Below are 20,404 nucleotides of genomic sequence, written 5' to 3' on the forward strand. Positions count from 1 at the left end.
TGCCACACTGTTAGAAGGATGTGGTGGCTTTGGAGAGGATGCAGAAAAGGTTTGCCAGCATTTTTGCTTGGAGTGGAGCCTGTTACTTCTAAGGAAAGACTGGCCAAACTTAGATGGTTTTCTCTGGAATGTTTAAGTGGTCAACTGATGGATGTACATAAAATTATGACAGAATAAGTAAGGTAGATAGTCAAATTAATTTTCCCAAGGTGAGGGCTGTGGACTAGGTGCAGGACATTGGACTAGGCAGAATAGTTCACCATGGGCTAGATGGGCTGAATGGCCTGTTTCTGTGCTGTTCTGTGCTATGACGAGAGGACAGAGGGTTACGGTGAGAGGGGAGGGAACCCTGAGGAGGCAATAATCATATCATGATAGAACTCACCCTGCAGTTGGAGAAGAAGAGGCGGCTAATATTCCAGTGAGGTAAAGGGAATTACAGAAGTATCAGAGAGGAGCTGGCAGAAGATGATTGGAAGGGGACATTAGCAGGGATGACAGCAGAACAGCAATGCCAAGGAGTTTCTGGAAGCAATTTTGAAGGCACAGGATAGATGTATCCCAAAGAAGAAATAGTATTTTAAAGGCAGAATGCAACCATTGTTGAGAAGGAGTCAAAACCAGCATAAATGCAAAAGAGAGGGCATACAATATAGCAAAAAAAAAGTGGGAAGCTTTTAAAAATCACCAAAGGCCACTAAAAAAGCAATAAAAAGAGAAAAGATGAAATATGAAGGTAAGCTAGCCAATAATATAAAAATATACCAAATGTTTTTTCAGGTATATAGAGTAAATGAGAGATGAGTTTCGATATTAGATTGTTGGAAAGTTATGGTGGAGAGGTGGAAATGGAGAACAAGTAAATGGCAGACAATCTTAAGTATTTTGTGTCAGTCTTTCCTGTGAAAGACACCAGTTTGCTAGCAGTTTGAGAATGTCAGGGCAGAAGTGAGTGTAATTGCTATTACTAAGGAGAAGGTGCTTAGGAAACTGAAAGGTCTAAAGGTAGACGGGTCACCTGGACCAGCTGGACTACAGCCTAGGGTTTTGAAAGAGCTGAAGAAATTGTGGAGGCATTGATAATGATCTTTCAAGAAATGCCCAGGAGTGAAAACTGGAACAATTTCTTCAACAAGATAGGAACTATGAAGAAACACTAGATTCTGGAATGGTTCCAGAGGACTGAAAAATCACAGATGTTATTCCACTCTTCAAGACGGAAGGGAGGCAAAAGACAGGAAATTACAGACCAATTAGCCTGAGTTAAGTGGTTGGGAAGATGTTGGAGTCCATTATTAAGGTTTTGGGCTACTTGTGGGCACATGATAAAATAGGCAAAAGTCACCATTGTTTCCTTGAGTGGAAATCTTACCTGCCAAATCTGTTGGAATTCTGAGGAATAATGAGGAGGATAGACAAAGAAGAGTTAGTGGATGTTGTTTACTTGGATTTTCAGAAGGCTGTTGACAAGGAGCCCCTTAAGAGGCTGTTAAATGCTGAAGTAAGCTTAGGAAGTTAACATACTGAATTGAGAGAAGGTGACCTGCCATTTCATCAGTCAAACTGGGAATAACCACCTTGTGGCACAGTATCCTGAGTTTCTCAATTTGATGATTAGTGCCTCCTGTTTGTATTGCAAAGGGAATTCTGAGATTGCCTACGATACCATAGTTGGCTTCACAGGTGTGGAAACGGTTATCACTTTTGGCCTTCAAGCCTTGTGCAGTTGCTTTTGGATGCTGTTTTGCTCTTTGACATAAAACACAAGTCCCTGTCTTCCAATGGAATGAACATTTTTGCTGTCCATACTGATTTAATGCCATCTATTCTGACCCCACCAATATCTTCATCTTCTGTAGCAGTAAGTGTACTTGCTCAGTATGAGAAATCTTTTTTTTCTCCACTGTATTGGCACAAAGTACTTGTGCATAACATCTGACTATGAGAAGATCTGCCTCTATACTACTACTTTGACTCAGGCCTAGGGGGGCCTCTATGTTATCCTCTAAATGGCATAGTGTATCAGTATTAGAGTTGGGACCAGCTGGTATGAAATAGAAATGTGGTGATATTTCATAGTCATTGAATGTTAGTTTCTTCACTACCTTCCAGGCTAGAGTTCATTGGTATCTGAAGTGAAAAATAAGACCATTGTGTCTGCATTGCTATTCAATCATGGCTGATCTTTTTTCTTCTATCTCTTCCTCAACCCCAGTTCCCAGCCTTCTCGTAGCCTTTGATGCCCTGTCCAATCAAGAACCTATCAATCTCTGCCTTAAATACACCCAACAACCTGGTATCCACAGCTGCATGTGGCAGCAGATTCCACAAATTCACCACCCTTTGACTAAAGAAGTTTCTCCACATCTCTGTTTGAAAGGGTGCCCCTCTGTCCTTAGGCTCTGCCCTCTTGTCCTAGACTCTCCCACCATGGGGAACATCCTTTTCACATCTATTCTGTCTAGGCCTTTCAACATTCAAACGGTTTCAATGAGATCCCTCCTCATCCTTCTGAATTCCAGCGAGTACATACCCAGAGCTATCAAATGTTCCTCGTATGATAACCCTTTCATTCCTGGAATCATCCTTGTGAACCTTCTCCGGACCCTCTCCAATGCCAGCACATCTTTTCCAAGATGAGGGGCCCAAAACTGTTCACGATACTCAAGGTAAGTACCTTATAAAGCTTCAGCATCAGATCCTTGCTCTTATATTCTAGACCTCTTGAAATGAATGCTAACATGGTATTTTCTTCCTCACCACCAACTCAACCTGCAAGTTAACCTTCAGGATGTTCTGCACAAGGACTCCCAAGTCCATCTGCATCTCAGATTCCTGGATTTTGTCCCCATTTAGAAAATGGTCTGCACATTTATTTCTGCTACCAAAGTGCACGACCATGCATTTTCCAACATTGTATTTCATTTGCCAAAATGGACTTTGGCAAATGTGTGTTTGGGCAAGAGATCCGTTCACAAGTCTAATGACAATTGGATAGGACTGTCCTTGAGCCTAGTGATACGTGCTTTCAGGCTTTTGAATCTTCTGCCCAGTGGGAGAGAGAAGGGAGGATATTTGGGGTGCTTGGAGGTCTTTGATTATGTTGGTTAGTTTGTAAATTTGAAAAGTTATGAGTTAAGATTGATGTGGTTATGAGAATTGGCTATAAACATTATACGTTGTGATTTCACCGTAACAGTTGAGAAAGGTTGAGTTGTGATTATTTCAGTAAATACCAGGTTGTCCTCTCAACTCGCTACTGCCTATTTTTGTTTGGCACCTCAAAGTGCAAGAAACTGATGACTATTTTCTGAGAACTATCCAAAAAGTTTGAGTTATGTACAGTAATTGAATAACTGACAGTGAATACAAAACACTCACAATGTGAGTCTCCAGTAGTTTAGGGAAATAAAATGTGAATGTTAAAGTCCAGAATGATCCCTGAATAAGACAATAATACTTGTGAGGCAACAAAAGTTTATTCATTGGAGAAAATAGAAGATACAGGTGACATTGGTTTCAGTCTGACTCAGCTTTCACTTCCATGCAGTTCTTAAGCCTGTGAATAGAGTTCTTCACATGGTCTTTTGATATCATTGGCTGTAGTAGTCAAAAATGCCATCACCATTTTGTACTCCATGCAATTTCTGCCTTCAGCCAAGTGAGCACCTGGTAGCTGTGTTATTATTTACCACTATTGCCCTTGTATAGAATCTTCACTTTTCTTTCCAATTAAAATGCTACCCCTCGTTTCTCTTTATTTGTTTCTGCTCTTCATGTTACCTTCATATGCTCTTCAGTAAGAGTGGCACAGTGGGGATAACACAACCTTGTTACAGACACCGGCAGAACTGAACCCGAGTTGCTGGCACTGATACCCTTACAGTTAACTGTTACGCTACAGTGCTGCTCTAAATTTTAACCATAACATTGGTTGGATGCTAAACCGTTGAGTTGAACCTTGCTGAATGTGACAAGTGGTTCAGAAAGAAGCTTTTGGCATTCAGCCATTTGGGTAGAAGCACATCTGATGACTGAGCCCAGTCTTGTTGGAATTATCAATTGCCCTTTTAAATGGGTATTTTAATAAGCAGAATGGCATGGTGAAATCTAACACTGAGAAACTGCATCAGCTCAGATCTGGCAGAGGTTTAAACTCCTGTTGATTTCTGTGAGAGCTGTAGGCATGTGCATTAAGAAACAAGGAGAAAGATGCTTATCAAATTAGTTTACCTTGACTTCATCTTGATTATTTCTAAATGTGTTTAATGGTACCATGGTGGTTAGTGTGATGTTATTAGTGTCAGCAGCCTGAGGTCAATTCTTCCTGTCAGTAAAGAGTTTGTACGTTCTCCCCATGTCCACGTGAGTTTCCTGCAGGTGGTCCAGTTTCTTCCTACATTCCAAAGGTATGTATGGGTTGATAGGTTTACTGGTCACATGGGTGTATTTGGGTTGGACCAAAAGGACCTGTTATCATGCTGTATTTCTCAATAAAAAGAAATAATTTTAAAATAAGTTGTTTTTTTTCTCAGTTTCAGTGAATTTCTCTTAATGGATTCCAAATGTCTCAAATATTAAAACATCTTGTAGCTTTGCCAAAGGCAAAATTTGTACCTCCAGGCGTGTGCCTACTGTCAAGTCTGTCAGCAAGTCAGGGCAGGGCTTCTGCACCAGCCCAACATGTAAATCTTGCCATTTAACCGAAGGGTGTGGAGAGCTAGTGCAGCAGGTCCTTCGCATCCAGAGCAAGTAGAAGTGGGATTGCAAGGATTGCTTGCAACAGTTCTGAGTGGTGGGCCCAGTCCTACAAGGTTTTGCTCATTTTGATGAGCAGGAAATGTAGGTTTGTGTGATTCCTGGAGCTGTTACCATGAGGGTGTATATTTTAGGTCTGAAAAGGTTTATAGGAATTGATTATGTTTGGCTTAGCTTTGTGTTTGGATGTGGAGACTAAATCATTGGCAGTATTTAAAGTAGAAGAATTTTGAAACATTGGAGAATCAATGCAAAAGAGAAGAGGTCTGGTCAGGCATGATCATACTGAATGGTGGAGCAGGCTGAAGCCAAGTGGCCTGCTTCTATGTTCATATCTGTGGTGGAGCAGGCTGAAAAGCAGAACCTCCAGGGTGGTTATCTCCTGTTTGCTTCCAGTTCCTTGTGCTGGTGAGGGCATAAACGGAGATAGGGAATCTGAATGTGTGGCTGAGGAGCTTGTGCGGGGAGCAGGGATTTAGATTCTTACACCACTGGGATCTGTTTTGGGGATAAGGATGAATTGTACAGAAGGGACGGGTTGCAGCTTAACAGGCGGGGGACCAGCATTCTGGCAGGCAGGTTTGCCACTGCTACACGGGTGTGTTTAAACTAAGTAGTGGGGGGGAGGAGACAACTGGAAATATAAGGATGGAGTTAAAAGGAAAGAGAATAAGAAAATTTAACAAAAACAACAGAATTAATGGGGCAGAAAGCTCAGAGTATGGCCAAGTGCAAAAGGAATCAATGTGAAAGGTGAGGGGAGTAATGGATTAAAAGTATTATATATGAATACATGAAGTATAAGAAATAAAGTGGATGAGCTTGAGGCTCAGTTGGAAATTGGGAAGTATGATGTTGTAGGAATTACAGAGACATGTCTGCAAGAGGACCAGGGCTGGGAAATGAATATTCAAGGGTATATGTCCTATCGAAAGGACAGACAGGTGGGCAGAGGGGGTGGAGTGTCTCTGTTGGTGAAGAATGAAATTCAGTCCCTTGCGAGGGGTGACATAGAATCGGGAGATTCAGAGTCAGTATGAGAAATAGTAAGGGCAAAAAGACCCTGGTGGGAGTTATCAGCCGGATCCCAAACAGTAGTCTGGATATAGGGTGCAAGTTGAATCAAGAGTTAAAATTGGCATGTTGCAAAGGTAATGCTATGGTTGTTATGGGGGATTTCAACATGCAGATAGACTGGGAAAATCAGGTTGGTACTGGACCCCAAGAAAGGGAGTTTGTGGAGTGCCTCCGAGATGGATTCTTAGAGCAGCTTGTACTGGAGCCTACCAGGGAGAAGGCAATTCTGGATCTAGTGTTGTGTAATGAACCGGATTTGATAAGGGAACTCGAGGTAAAGGAGCCATTAGGAGGTAGTGACCATAATATGAAAAGTTTTAATCTACAATTTGAGAGGGAGAAGGGAAAATTGTAAGTGTCAGTATTGCAGTTGAACAAAGGGGACTATAGAGCCATGAGGGAGGAGCTGGCCAAAGTTGACTGGAAAGATGTCCTAGCAGGGATGACAGTGGAACAACAATGGCAGGTATTTCTGGGAATTTCTGGCAGGATCAGTTCATTCCAAAGAGGAAGAAAGATTCTAAGGGGAGTAAGGGGTGACCGAGGCTGACAAGGGAAGTCAAGGACAGTATAAAAATAATAGAGAAGAAGTATAACATAGCAAAGATGAGTAGGAAGCCAGAGGATTGGGAAACTTTTAAAGAGCAACAGAAGGTAACTAAAAAGGCAATACGGGGAGAAAAGATGAGGTACGAAGGTAAGCTAGCCAAGAATATAAAGGCTTCTTTAGGCATGTGAAGAGGAAAAAATTAGTTAAGACCAAAGTTGGGCCCTTGAAGACAGAAACGGATAAATTTATTATGGGGAACAAAGAAATGGTAGGCAAGTTGAACAGGTACTTTGTTTGTGTCTTCCCTAGTGAAGACAGATCCAATCTCCCAGATGTAATAGTGGCCAGAGGACCTAGGATAACGGAGGAACTGAAGGAAGTTCAAATTAGGCAGAAAATGGTGTTGGATAGAGTGATGGGACTGAAGGCAGATAAATCCCCAGGGTCTGCTGGCCTGCATCCCAGAGTACTTAAGGAGGTGGCTCTAGAAATCATGGGCGCATTGGTAATCATTTTTGGGATCTATAGATTCGGGATCAGTACCCGTGGATTGGAGGGTAGCTAATGTTATCCCACTTTTTAAGAAAGGAGGGAGAGAGAAAACAGGGAAATATAGACTAGTTAGCCTGACATCAGTGGTGGGGAAGATGCTGGAGTCAATTATAAAAGATGAAATAGCAGCACATTTGGATAGCAGTAATAGGATCGGTCCGAGTCAGCATGGATTTACGAAGGGGAAATCATGCTTGACTAATCTTCTGGAATTTTTTGAGGATGTAACTATGAAAATGGACAAGGGAAAGCCAGTGGATGTAGTGTACCTGGACTTTCAGAAAGCCTTTGATAAGGTCCCACATAGTAGATTAGTGGGCAAAATTGGAGCACATGGTATTTAGGGTAAGGTACTGATATGGATGGAAAATTGGTTGGCGGACAGGAAACAAAGTAGGGATTAACGGGTCCCTTTCAGAATGGCAGGCAGTGACTAGTGGCGTACCACAAGGCTCAGTACTGGGAATGCAGCTATTTACCATATACATTACCATATACGTTAATGATTTAGATGAAGGGATTAAAATTAGCATATTTGCAGATGACACAAAGCTGGGTGGCAGTGTGAAATGTGAGGAGGATGTTATGAGAATGCAGGGTGACTTGGACAGGTTGGGTGAGTGGGCAGACACATGGCAGATGCAGTTTAATGTGGATAAATGTAAGGTTATCCACTTTGGTGGCAAGAACAGGAAGGCAGATTACTACCCGAATGGTGTCAAGTTAGGAAAACAGGAAGTACAACAAGATCTAGGTGTCCTTATTCATCAGCCACTGAAAGTAAGCATGCAGGTACAGCAGGCAGTGAAGAAAGCTAATGGCATGTTGGCCTTCATAACAAGGGGAGTTGAGTATAGGAGCAAAGAGGTCCTTCTGCAGTTGTACAGGGCCCTGGTAAGACCACACCTGGAGTATTGTGTGCAGTTTTGGTCTCCAAATTTGAGGAAGGACATTCTTGCTATTGAGGGAGTGCAGCGTAGGTTCACGAGGTTAATTCCTGGGATGGCGGGACTGTCATATGTTGAAAGATTGGGCTTGTATACACTGGAATTTAGAAGGATGAGAGGGGATCTGATTGAAACATATAAGATTATTAAGGGATTGGACGCACTAGAGGCAGGAACCATGTTCCCAATGTTGGGGGAGTCCAGAACCAGCGGCCACAGTTTAAGAATAAGGGGTAGGCCATTTAGAACGGAGTTGAGGAAAAACTTTTTCACCCAGAGAGTTGTGGATCTGTGGAATGCTTTGCCTCAGAAGGCAGTGGAGGCCAATTCTCTGGATTCTTTCAAGAAAGAGTTAGATAGAGCTCTTAATGATAGTGGAGTCAAGGGATATGGGGAGAAGGCAGGAACAGAGTGCTGATTGTGGATGATCAGCCATGATCACAGTGAATGGTGGTGCTGACTCGAAGGGCCGAATGGCCTAGTCCTGTATCTATTGTCTATAATAATGTCAATTCTCTGAAATTTAAGTGTATGAATTGTACCTCTTCCTCCAAGTAGTTTTACATAGAGATAGTTATGTAAACATTTCAAACATTATGAAGTATTCCAGAGTAATCTGAAACATAGAGACATAGAAAACATTCAGCACAATACAGGCCTTTGGCCCACAAAGCCGTGCCGAACATGTCCCTACCTTACAACTACCTAGGCTTTACCCATAACCCTCTATTTTTCTAAGCGCCATGTAGCCATTCAGGAGTCTCTTAAAAGGTCCTATCATTTCCACCTCCACCACTGCCACTGGCAGCCCATTGCATACACTCACCACTCTGCGTACAAACAAACTTACCCCTGACATCTCCTCTGTATCTACTTCCAAGCACCTTAAAACTATGCCCTCTCGTGAGCCCTGGGGAAAAGCTTCTGACTATCCGCAGGATCAATGCCTCTCGTTATCTTGTACACCACTATTAAGTCACCTCTCATCCTCCATTGCTCCAAGGAGAAAAGGCCGAGTTCACTCAACCTATTCTCATAAGGCAATGTAATCTGAACAAGAGACCCTGCAGATGCTGGAAATCCAGAGCAGCACACACAAAACGTTGGAGGAAGTCAGCAGGTCAGGCAGCATCTATAGAAATGATTAAATAGTCAACTTTTCAGGCTGAGACCCTTCATCAGGACTAATTTAAACCTGATGCTAATCACCTGGGGCAACCTGGGGTTGCTTAATGGTATTGGCCCATGGCATAAAGAAGGTTGGGACCCCTGATCTAGGAGGTGCTTACACTTAGACTGTTCTATGGCTATTTCTGTTCATTGCAAATTGAATGCAACAGATAATGCAAATGTAATACCTGCTGATGTAAATCCTATTTATATAAAAGTTAGTAAAAATGTTTGACATTATTATAAATTAGAAACATAGAAAACCTACAGCACAATACAGGCCCTTCGACCCACAATGCTGTGCCGAACATGTCCTTACTTTAGAAATTACCTAGGGTTACCCATAGCCCTCTATTTTTTCAAACTCCATGCACTTATCCAGGAGTCTCTTTAAAAGACCTTATCATATCTGCTCCATCATCATCGCCGGCAACCCATTTCACGCACTCACCACTCTTGAGTTTTTTTTTAAAAAAGCACTTACCCCTGACATCCCCTTTGTACCTACTTGCAAGCAGCTTAAAACTGTGCCCTCTCGTGTTAGGCATTTCAGCCCTGGGGAAAAGCTTCTGACTATCTACATGATCAACGACTCTCATCATCTTATACACCTCTTATCCGGTCACCTCTCATCCTCCGTCACTCCAAGGAGAAAAGGCCAAGTTCACTCAACCTATTCTTCATAAGGCATGCTCCCCAATCCAGGCAACATCCTTGTATATCTCCTTTGCACCCTTTCTATAGTTTACACATCTTTCCTGTACTGAGGTACCCAGAACTGAGCACAGTACTCTATATGGGGTCTGACCAGGGCCCTATATAGCTGTAACATTACCTCTTGGCTCTTAAACTCAATCTCATGGTTGATGAAGGCCAATGCACCGTATGCCTTTGTAACCACAGTGTCAACCTGCAAAGCAGCTCAGTGTCCTATGGACTCGGACCCCAAGATCCCTCTGATCCTCCACACTGCCAAGAGTCTTGCTATTAATGCTATATTCTGCCATCATATTTTACCTACCAAAATAAACCACCTCATACTTGTCTGGGTTGAACTCCATCTGCCACTTCTCAGCCCAGTTTTGCATCCTATCAATGTCCTGCTGTAACCTCTCACAGCCCCCCCACAATATCCACATCAGCAAATTTGCTAACCTATCCCTCCACTTCCTCATCCAGGTCATTTATAAAAATCACGAAGAGAAGGGGTCCCAGAACAGATCCCTGAGGCACACTACTGGTCACCGACCTCCATGCTGAAGATGACTGGTCTAAAACCACTCTTTGCCTTCTGTGCGCAAGCCAAGTCTGGATTCACAAAGCAATGTCCCCTTGGATCCCATGCCTTCTTACATTCTCAATAAGCCTGGCATGGGTTACCTTATCAAATGCCTTGCTGAAATCCATATACACTTCATCTACTACTCTACCTTCATCAATGTGTTTAGTCACATCCTCAAAAAAATTCAATCAGTCTCGTTAGGTACAACCTGCCTTTGACAGCTGACTATTCCTAATCATATTATACATCTCTAAATGTTCATAAATCCTACTTCTCAGGATCTTTTCCGTCAACTTAACAGCCACTGAATTAAGACTCACTGGTCTATAATTTCCTGGGTTATCTGCACTCCCTTTCTTGAATAAGGGAACAACATCTGTAACCCTCCAATCATCCGGAACCTCTCCCATCCCCATTGATGATGCAAGATCATGGCCAGAGGCTCAGCAATCTCCTCCCTCGCCTCCCACAGTAGCCTGGGGTACATCTCATCTGGTCCCGGAGACTTATCCAACTTGATGCTTTTCAAAAGCTCCGGCACTTCCTCTTCCGTAATGTCTATATGCTCAAGCTTTTCTATCTGCTGTAAGTCATCCCTACAATCGCCAAGATCCTTTTCCGTAGTAAATACTGAAGCAAAGTGTTCATTAAGTACCTCTGCTGTCTCCTCTGGTTCCATACACACTTTTCCACTGTCACACTTGATTGGTCCTATTCTCTCGCATGTTATCCTCTTACTTTTCACATACTTGTAGAATGCCTTGGGGTTTTCTTTAATCCTGCTCACCAAGGCCTTCTCATGGCCCCTTCTGGCTCTCCTAATTTAATTCTTAAGCTGCTTCCTGCTAGCCTTGTAATCTTCTAGTTCTCTATCGTTACTTAGTTTTTTGAACCTTTCATAAGCTTTTCTTTTCTATTTGACTAGATTTTCAACAGTCTTTACACCATGGTTCCTGTACCTTACCATCATTACATTACCTTTACCCTGTCTCATTGGAACGTACCTATGCAGAATGCCATGCAAATATCCCCTGAATATTTGCAACATTTGTGCCGTACATTTCCCTGAGAACATCTGTTCCCAATTTATGCTTCCAAGTTCCTGCCTGATAGCTTCATATTTCCCCTTACTCCAATTAAACGCTTTCCTAACTTGTCTGTTCCTATCCCTCTCCAATGCTATGGTAAAGGAGATAGAATTGTGATCACTATCTCCAAAACGCTCTCCCACTGAGAGATCTGACACTTGATATTGTCCAAGATTTGTTCTGTTAATTAAAAAAAATAGAACTTGTAATATCAAGAATGAGGTTTTGAGGCCAAATTCAGGTTAGCCATGGTCTTGAAGGCAGGGAAGGTTAAGTGGCATGTCTTTTTTTGACTATTTCTTGTGTCTGTGTCATGTGTACTTTTAATAGGTGTTTGAATATGCAGTGATATCACCATTCTGTTGATTGAAATGTGTAGGACTCTGCTATGGATTTTTTTTTCCTGATTTGACTTTACTGCTGTTTTGACTGTAGAAATATATAGATTCTTTTTTTTTTAATACATTGAGAGGAAATCACATTCTTTCCTTCTCAAGCTCTTTTCCCGCACAATCCCCGTTCTTGAATGAATAAAATACAAAACATCCTGTCTCCTTTCGTGGGTCATCCACAAAACTGTGGTCAGAGTAACATTTGGAATTGCTCCACTGTCCATTTCCTGCTTTGGAAAGTGAAAAATTGTGATTCTGTGAGAGAAATTTGCTTATGCATTTGGATCTTCCAAAATAATTTCTCCTGGAAATTTCTTTTAGAAAGCTGATGTGCAATAACACTTTCATGGTGCTAATTTGCTTGCCCAGAATAGATCCTCCTTTTCATTTCAGTTATGCCCACCCTTTGTGCAATGTTTCCCTTCAGCAATATGGGAGGCAGGTTAAATCTATGGGCACACTACCATGTTTTACAAATTTTATGCAGTTATACTGGTCAGTAAGTACCATTCAAATCTAGCAGATTGGTAATTGCCCAAGATTCATGTCTGCTCTCCTTTCAACAACCAATAATAATTCTTTTAAAAATTAAGAACAGGAAAATAAAGAAGGCTCCAGATATTTTAACTTGTATATCCAAAGTGTTCATGATTTGTTATCATTCTCATTCGATCTGTATAGGACAAATTCTTTACACTGTATGTTTTAAGATTGTTGATAATTCTATCAGATTTCTTTGTTTTCAGATTCAGAAGCCTTAACATCTCTCTCATTTTTGCAGTCCAACAGGTAGCAGCAGATATGCTTCATCAGCAGAGCTGAGCCAGGGTAGTTCCCAGCTTAGTGAGGACTTTGATCAAGATAACGAGAGTCTGCAAGGCTCCGATTTAGATGATGAACGCGATGGTGATTCTTATCACTCTTGCCACAGCTCAGTGAGCTGTCAGAAAGAATCCCTAGACTGGGACAAAGAAGATAATGAGCCACTGGAGATTTATAGCGAAACTGAAGAGTTCCAGAAGGAAGTAGAAGTTCATGAGGAAAAACCAACAGAGGAAGAAATTGTTGCTCCAGAGGAAGCTAAACCTGAAACTGAGATACCACCAGAGCAACCTGAAGTCAAACCACTAGAAATGTAAGAATTTTATTGTTTTATAAAGCTTATTGAAGAGCTAATTTCCTAGGTGAGACTCAATATAGATGTTTTAATGTAACTAACAAGTGGATAATATTATTATAATTCAAGATGTTTAATTATATGAAGCACTGGGAATGTTGTAGAATGTGTTCTGCCTTGGTACTTCAATAATAATGTTTGAATTTGACTTAGCAAAATGAAACCCTAGTTCAATTTCCTTCAACTTGTATTGTAATAATTTAACACACTAAGATCTCACAATAACAGCATGTAGCTAAGCTAACTGCACATTAAGAGTAAAATGTAGGTTGTGAAATGGAACAGATCAATAATTAGAGAAAAGTCATCTTGTTAATGAAACAGCTGAGAGAAACTTAATTCTGTGCTGCTGAATTAAATTAATTAATTTTTGGCACAATACATTTGAGAGCAGTACAGCTCACAAGTGTTCAGCAAATTCTTTCTCAGCTGGCTTTATGAAAGAGTTTGCTAGGTATTCTCAGTCCCCTGTTCCTTTCCCAAACAATGCAGAAATGTAACTTTTAATATATATCTTCTGAAAATTGCAATTAAATATTTCATCATTTGTTCAGGTTGTGCCTTCTGGAAGATAATTTGCTGCAAAGCATTATTATAACATTTAATGTGTTAAAATGCTAGGAAGGCTTACGATGTGATTTGTTCCTTTCTATTTCTGTAGCTTCAAATCAAGGGTCCAACCCCTTGGGTATAATTTTTAAAATCTCTGTCGTGCAGTTTTTTCACCCCCTTGACTATCTTTTGTAACTTTGATTATATTATTATTTTCTCAGTTTTTAAATTTATTTCAGGATCTAGGATAAGCAGAGCTCATATCCCTCTGAATCGTAGCAAACAAACTCCTTAGCTTCAGTCTTCTGAGCTAATTTATTCTCATTTCTAACTTAGTCAAGATTATTGTTGATATGATTTCAACTACCCAGAGTTTAGGCATGTTGTGAAAACTTGAGCACTTTTCCTTTTGATTTGGCAATCAGTCTTAAATCATGGCTTGGTGCCTCTCTCCATCCTGAAGCACAGTGGATATATTATTATGTTAAATATACCATACAATTCAGCTTCTAAGTCATTGTCAGTGGAAATCATACAAGAGGAAAGGGGATGATATTGTTAGTGTGTAAAAGAATAGGTTTTGTTTTGAGATATAATTTAAAACACCACTGAAGCTCCCCAGCATACTTCAGAGGAAAAAAAGTTGTGTGGCACCTATGTTCCAGAGCAGAGAAGTTAGAGAAAATAATTGGTTTCACAGGGTAGAGGTAGAGTGTTGACAAGTTGTAAACATTTAGCCTTTTATGAGTTGTTACAATACAGAATCTCCATCAGAGGCCCATTGGGTGCAGTGTTACTCAAGACAATGCAGTTTCATAGTTGTAGAATTAATTTCTGTCATCATAGGTATTAAGTGATCATTATTAGATATCAATGCATTGGGAGAACAGGAAATTAACCAGATTTCCAGATCCCATTGAGAAAATTGCTACAGATAAATGCTTTGGGATCAAGTGAAAACAACATTGGGATCTACAACACATTATACAGAGAACACAAAAAATACTGAGCATGTGTACGCTATTTGGCCACATGAATCCACTCCACCATTCAGTGAGGTGATGTCTGACTTTTACCTCAAACGTCCTTTTACGTTCTTTTCCTGTATCTCTTGATTTCTATAACATCCGGAAATTTGTTGCTTTCTGTATTGATTGCAGTCAGTGATTGAGTCTTTAGGATAGAGAATTCCAAATCTTCACCATCTGTTTCAGTCCTTAATAGTGTAGCATTTGCATTGAATACCCGATTCTTTGACATGGACTCCTCAGCCTACCTCTACCTCAGGATTTCCCAGCCGGGGTCCACAGACAGCTCGGTTAGTGGTAGAAGTCCATGACATAAAACAAGGTTGGGAACCCCTGTATTGGATGAAAATTATTCCATTATTTCAATATTGTGGATTTGTAGTTCAAGCTGGAATACCTGGTCCCTTACAATACAGGTTTAGCTACTTGGGAGTAACAGCAGATAGAACCCCTGCTCTACCCTATCAAACACTCAGTGTAGTTTATGTATTTCAATGAGTTTGTCTCCCAAGTTCAGGAGTAACTAGGCCTAGCCAACTTGATCTCTTCACATGTAACATGGCTACTATCCCAGGAACCAATCTGTTAAATCTTCATTTTAGTTCCTCTATAGAATGTTTTAGGCAAGGGACTAAAATAGTACACAATAGTTTTGGTGTCAATTACTGACACAATCCTGATAGGATGAGTGTTACTATTTGAGTAAGTTCAGAAAGATTTGTTGGTGTCCTTTGAGTGATGTCCAAACAAAAGTCAGCACCTTGAGGATAAAAGAAAGTAGAGCAGGTGGTGGAAAATTTCTAAATTGGTCATCAACAATAAAAGCCCTTCAGCAACCAGTAGGGTTTTTTTTGGTTGAATTTAATGGGAAATTTGAAGTAAGAATTTATGGTTTGTAAATATTGTTTTAACTTATTTGTTGCACATTTATATCTTTAGCTACAGAAATGAGGAGGAAGGGCATTCTAGTATGTCCAGGGCTAAAGCCAATTGGCTTAGAGCTTTTAACAAAGTCCGTATGCAGCTACAAGAGGTAAGTCAACTACAACAAAGTGAGACAAACTCAGATTTTCTTTATCAACATTAAAAATAATTATATTGCAGACAATAGCTGTTGCACTTATTGAAAATACTCTTATATTCTTAAACATTGTTGAATGAAGTTTTAAAAGGACCCATATCTAACAATTTGCTTGGAGTTAATGAGAATGTAAAATTTAGAGCATGCAATAAAGTTAGCTGGAAGTGTGGAAAACAATAGTTGGCACTTCTGTACTTTAACCTAAAGGAGTTAACAAAATGAGCACCCTTTCCTTAGAAAGGGGATTTAACATTGGAAGTTGTGAATTATATGGACATTTTTCGTCAATCCTTGCCATAGAGGATGCACACTTTTGACATATTGAGAAGAAGATTAGCATGATTTGATGGAAAGGAAGCACATGCTGGGATAATAGACTTATCTTGGTTGAAATGCAATTCTTCCACTTTCTTAACATTTATTCTTATGTCTGAGTTAAGCTATTTTACATGAATGGTCACTTACGAATTTATAAAATGGTACTGCTTAACTTGCTATAGTATCTTATTTCTTTCCTGATATAATGTGGATTTTTTTCATAGCTTTATCATGCAATGTTAAGCCGCCAAGGTGACAGATCAAGGTACACAAAGAGTAATTGATGAGTACTGATGTTTTTAAAATTGGCTGCACTTTAAAATTGTTTAGCTTGGAGAAATAGGTACGGAAATAATATCAAGTATGTAAAATTTTGCGATGAATTTGTTTTCTGCAGGCACAGCTTGGGGAAGGGGTTGGTGATCTGCCAAAGCCTCTTTGGTTTAAAGGAGGGTGAGTACAATGTCATTATTTAGTGCAGAGCATCTATTTATTGAATGTTAACAATAGTTGTGAAATACATGTATATTTAAATCGATATTAAATATTTGTGCTGCTCTACACCTTCAACTTGTTCAACTTTTAGCTCATTTTATAGTTATTTTGCTGAACTGTTTAAATATACGAGTTGTGGTAGAATTTCAGCTTATGCCAGCATAAAATGGGTTTGTGGACAAGCTGGACTATATTGGAGCTACTAGAGTTTAGAAGTTATCATGGCTTCATTTTTATTTACCAACAGAAATTAAATGTGGATACATTGGCTATTTGGTAGCCAATCTGAAATGGCTCTTTAACAGGTTCAGAATTTATCCAATTGCATTACTGGTATTGAGGGTTCTGTTGCAAGTGTTTATTGTTATTAGTGCTTTTGATAAGCTACAAAGAACATCTTAAAAAGAAAAAAATTCAGAGTGAGAACTATTTATTTATCTTCCTGGAAAGGATTATCAATGCAATGTTCAGCAGTCTCTAAATGAAGATCTGTTATTGTGTAAAAAAAAACTTGTAGTCTCGTAGTTATCATGTACAGGAAAACAACTATGTAGCAAAAGAATCATCTATGTGTCTTGCTCTTTCTTGTTTAGAAATAAGAATTAAAATTCACACTTTTATCCATCAGTTGTAGCGATGTGCTACACACAGAGCTAGAAATAACGACGCGCAGCCTGTAATTCGCATTCGAGATTCGTTTATTCAAACTTCGCGGCACTGGCTTTTAAGCAGTTCCCTTCTAGCCCTCTCTGGGCGGAAATGACGATAGAGGTGCATTACAGAAGTCTGTCCCTGCGCGCGGGCTATTTTGTGAGCCGGTTCGCTTGTGTAGAAAGTGGGTCACCACATAACCCCCCCACCCCTCCAGAACTGGCGATACACCCCCAAGTGTCTGCAGTCTGGATCAATCTCTGTTTGGGCGGTCTGCCTCTGCGCTGCGGTGCCTGAACCTCGACCGGCTGCACCGTCCACATGGGCTGGTTTGAGTCGGTCCACCGTGAAAACCTCCTCTTTCCCCCCAATGTCCAGAATGTACGTGGACCCGTTGTTACTGATCACGTTGAACGGCCCCTCGTACGGCCGCTGTAGCAGTGTCCAGTGTGCACCCCTTCGTACAAATACAAATTTACAGTTCTGCAGGTCTTTGGGTACGCAGGTCAGGATCTGTCCGTGCTGTGAAGTCGGTACGGGGGCCAGGTTGCCGAGCCTTTTGCGTAGTCTGTCCAGGACTGCTGCGGGTTCTTCCTCTTGCCCCCTTGGGGCTGGTATGAACTCTACTGGGATGATCAGGCGTGTGCCGTACACCAGTTCGGCTGACGAGGTGTGCAGATCATCTTTGGATGCTGTGCGGATTCCAAGCAGGACCCAGGGAAGCTCGTCCACCCAGTTAGGCCCTCTCAGGCAGGCCATGAGAGCCGACTTTAAGTGATGGTGGAAGAGTTCCACTAGTCCGTTCGACTGTGGGTGGTAGGCAGTTGTGTGATGTAATGTGTTCCCAACAGGCTGGCCACAGCCGACCACAGGCTGGAGGTGAACTGGGCGCCTCTGTTGGAGGTAATGTGGACCGGTATCCCGAAGCGTGCTACCCAGGTTGCAGTCAGCGCTCGGGAGCAGGAATTGGCGGTGGTGTCGTTGAGCGGGACCGCCTCTGGCCATCTGGTGAACTGGTCTACCATAGTTAGGAGGTACCGTGCTCCTCGCGAGACTGGCAGGAGCCCCACGATACCCACATGAATGTGGTCGAACTTCCGGTGGGTGGGTTCGAACTGCTGTGACAGGGCTTTGGTGTGACTCTGCACCTTGGCTGTTTGGCACTGCGTGCACATTTTGGCCCATTGGCTGACCTGTTTGCGAAGTCCGTGCCACACGAACTTGCTGGAGACCATCTGGACGGTTGTCCTGATAGATGGGTGTGCCAAGCCGTGTATGGAGTCGAAAACTTGCTGCCACCAGGCTGCTGGGACGATGGGGCAAGGTTGGCCGGTAGCCACGTCACACAGGAGGGTCCTCTCACCTGGGCCTACGAGGAGACTAGTGTTGAAATTGCAGGGGCCCTGGCAGAAATATTTAAAATGTCACTGTCTACAGATGAGGTGCTGGAGGATTGGAGAGTGGCTCATGTTGTTCCGTTGTTTAAAAAAGGATCGAAAAGTAATCTGGGAAATTATAGGCCGGTAAGTTTAACGTCGGTAGTAGGTAAGTTATTGGAGGGAGTACTAAGAGACAGAATCTACAAGCATTTGGATAGACAGGGACTTATTAGAGAGAGCCAACATGGCTTTGTGCGTGGTAGGTCATGTTTGACCAATCTGTTGGAGTTTTTCGAGGAGGTTACCAGGAAAGTGGATGAAGGGAAGGCAGTGGATATTGTCTACGTGGACATCAGTAAGGCCTTTGACAAGGTCCCGCATGGGAGGTTAGTTAGGAAAATTCAGTCGCTAGGTATACATGGAGAGGTGGTAAATTGGATTAGACATTGGCTCAATGGTAGAAGCCAAAGCGTGGTAGTAGAGAATTGCTTCTCTGAGTGGAGGCCTGTGACTAGTGGTGTGCCACAGGGATCAGTGCTGGGTCCATTGTTATTTGTCATCTATATCAATGATCTGGATGATAATGTGGTAAATTGGATCAGCAAATTTGCTGATGATACAAAGATTGAAGGTGTAGTAGACAGTGAGGAAGGTTTTCAGAGCCTGCAGAGAGACTTGGACCAGCTGGAAAAATGGGCTGAAAAATGGCAGATGGAGTTTAATACAGACAAGTGTGAGGTATTGCACGTTGGAAGGACAAACCAAGATGGAACATACAGGGTAAATGGTAAGACACTGAGGAGTGCAGTAGAACAGAGGGATCTAGGAATACAGATACAAAATTCCCTAAAGGTGGCGTCACAGGTAGATAGGGTCGTAAAGAGAGCTTTTGGTACATTGGCCTTTATTAATCAAAGTATTGAGTATAAGAGCTGGAATGTTACGATGAGGTTGTATAAGGCATTGGTGAGGCCGAATCTGGAGTATTGTGTTCAGTTTTGGTCACCAAATTACAGGAAGGATATAAATAAGGTTGAAAGGGTGCAGAGAAGGTTTACAGGGATGTTGCCAGGACTTGAGAAACTCAGTTACAGAGAAAGGTTGAATAGGTTAGGACTTTATTCCCTGGAGCGTAGAAGAATGAGGGGAGATTTGATAGAGGTATATAAAATTATGATGGGTATAGATAGAGTGAATGCAAGCAGGCTTTTTCCACTGAGGCAAGGGGAGAAAAAAACCAGAGGACATGGGTTAAGGGTGAGGGGGGAAAAGTTTAAAGGGAACATTAGGGGGGGCTTCTTCACACTGAGAGTGGTGGGAGTATGGAATGAGCTGCCAGACGAGGTGGTAAATGCGGGTTCTTTTTTAACATTTAAGAATAAATTGGACAGATACATGGATGGGAGGTGTATGGAGGGATATGGTCCGTGTGCCGGTCAGTGGGACTAGGCAGAAAATGGTTCGGCACAGCCAGAAGGGCCAAAAGGCCTGTTTCTGTGCTGTAGATTTTCTATGGTTTCTATAGAAGTCTTGCAGCTGCAAACCCGAGACTGCGGTCCTGTAGCTGGGCATCTCGTTGTTTGCCGGCTGCACCTTTGCCAGTGCTGCATAGTCCACCCCCTGGGACAGGCCTGGATAGCTGGTCTGGAGAGTGCGTCCGCCACGATGTTGTCCTTTCCCGAGACATGCTGGATGTCCATCGTGTACTCTGAGATGTAGGACAGATGTCTCTGCTGGCGGGCCAACCAGGGATCGGACACCTTCATGAACGTGAAGGTCAATGGTTTGTGGTCCGTGAACGTGGTGAACGGCTTGCCTTCTAAGAAGTACCTGAAATGCCAGATTGCCAGATATAGTGCCAACAGCTCCCAGTCAAAGGCACTGTACTTGCGTTCAGGTGGCTGTAG

At 41.9% G+C, this 20,404-nt stretch overlaps 1 protein-coding gene across 1 annotated transcript in view; it reads left to right on the forward strand.

Moving 5' to 3' along the window:
• LOC140187981 (protein unc-13 homolog A-like) overlaps positions 1 to 20,404 on the forward strand; it is a 289,194-nt gene that overhangs the window by 98,057 nt on the left and 170,733 nt on the right. Inside the window, exons 11-13 of the mRNA XM_072243844.1 lie at positions 12,598 to 12,951; positions 15,513 to 15,606; positions 16,370 to 16,425. Of these exons, the coding sequence (XP_072099945.1) occupies positions 12,598 to 12,951; positions 15,513 to 15,606; positions 16,370 to 16,425 (504 nt within the window). The remainder of the gene's footprint in view (positions 1 to 12,597; positions 12,952 to 15,512; positions 15,607 to 16,369; positions 16,426 to 20,404) is intronic.

Source organism: Mobula birostris, chromosome 26, assembly GCF_030028105.1.
Source record: "Mobula birostris isolate sMobBir1 chromosome 26, sMobBir1.hap1, whole genome shotgun sequence".
In the NCBI taxonomy this organism is placed as follows: domain Eukaryota; kingdom Metazoa; phylum Chordata; class Chondrichthyes; order Myliobatiformes; family Myliobatidae; genus Mobula; species Mobula birostris.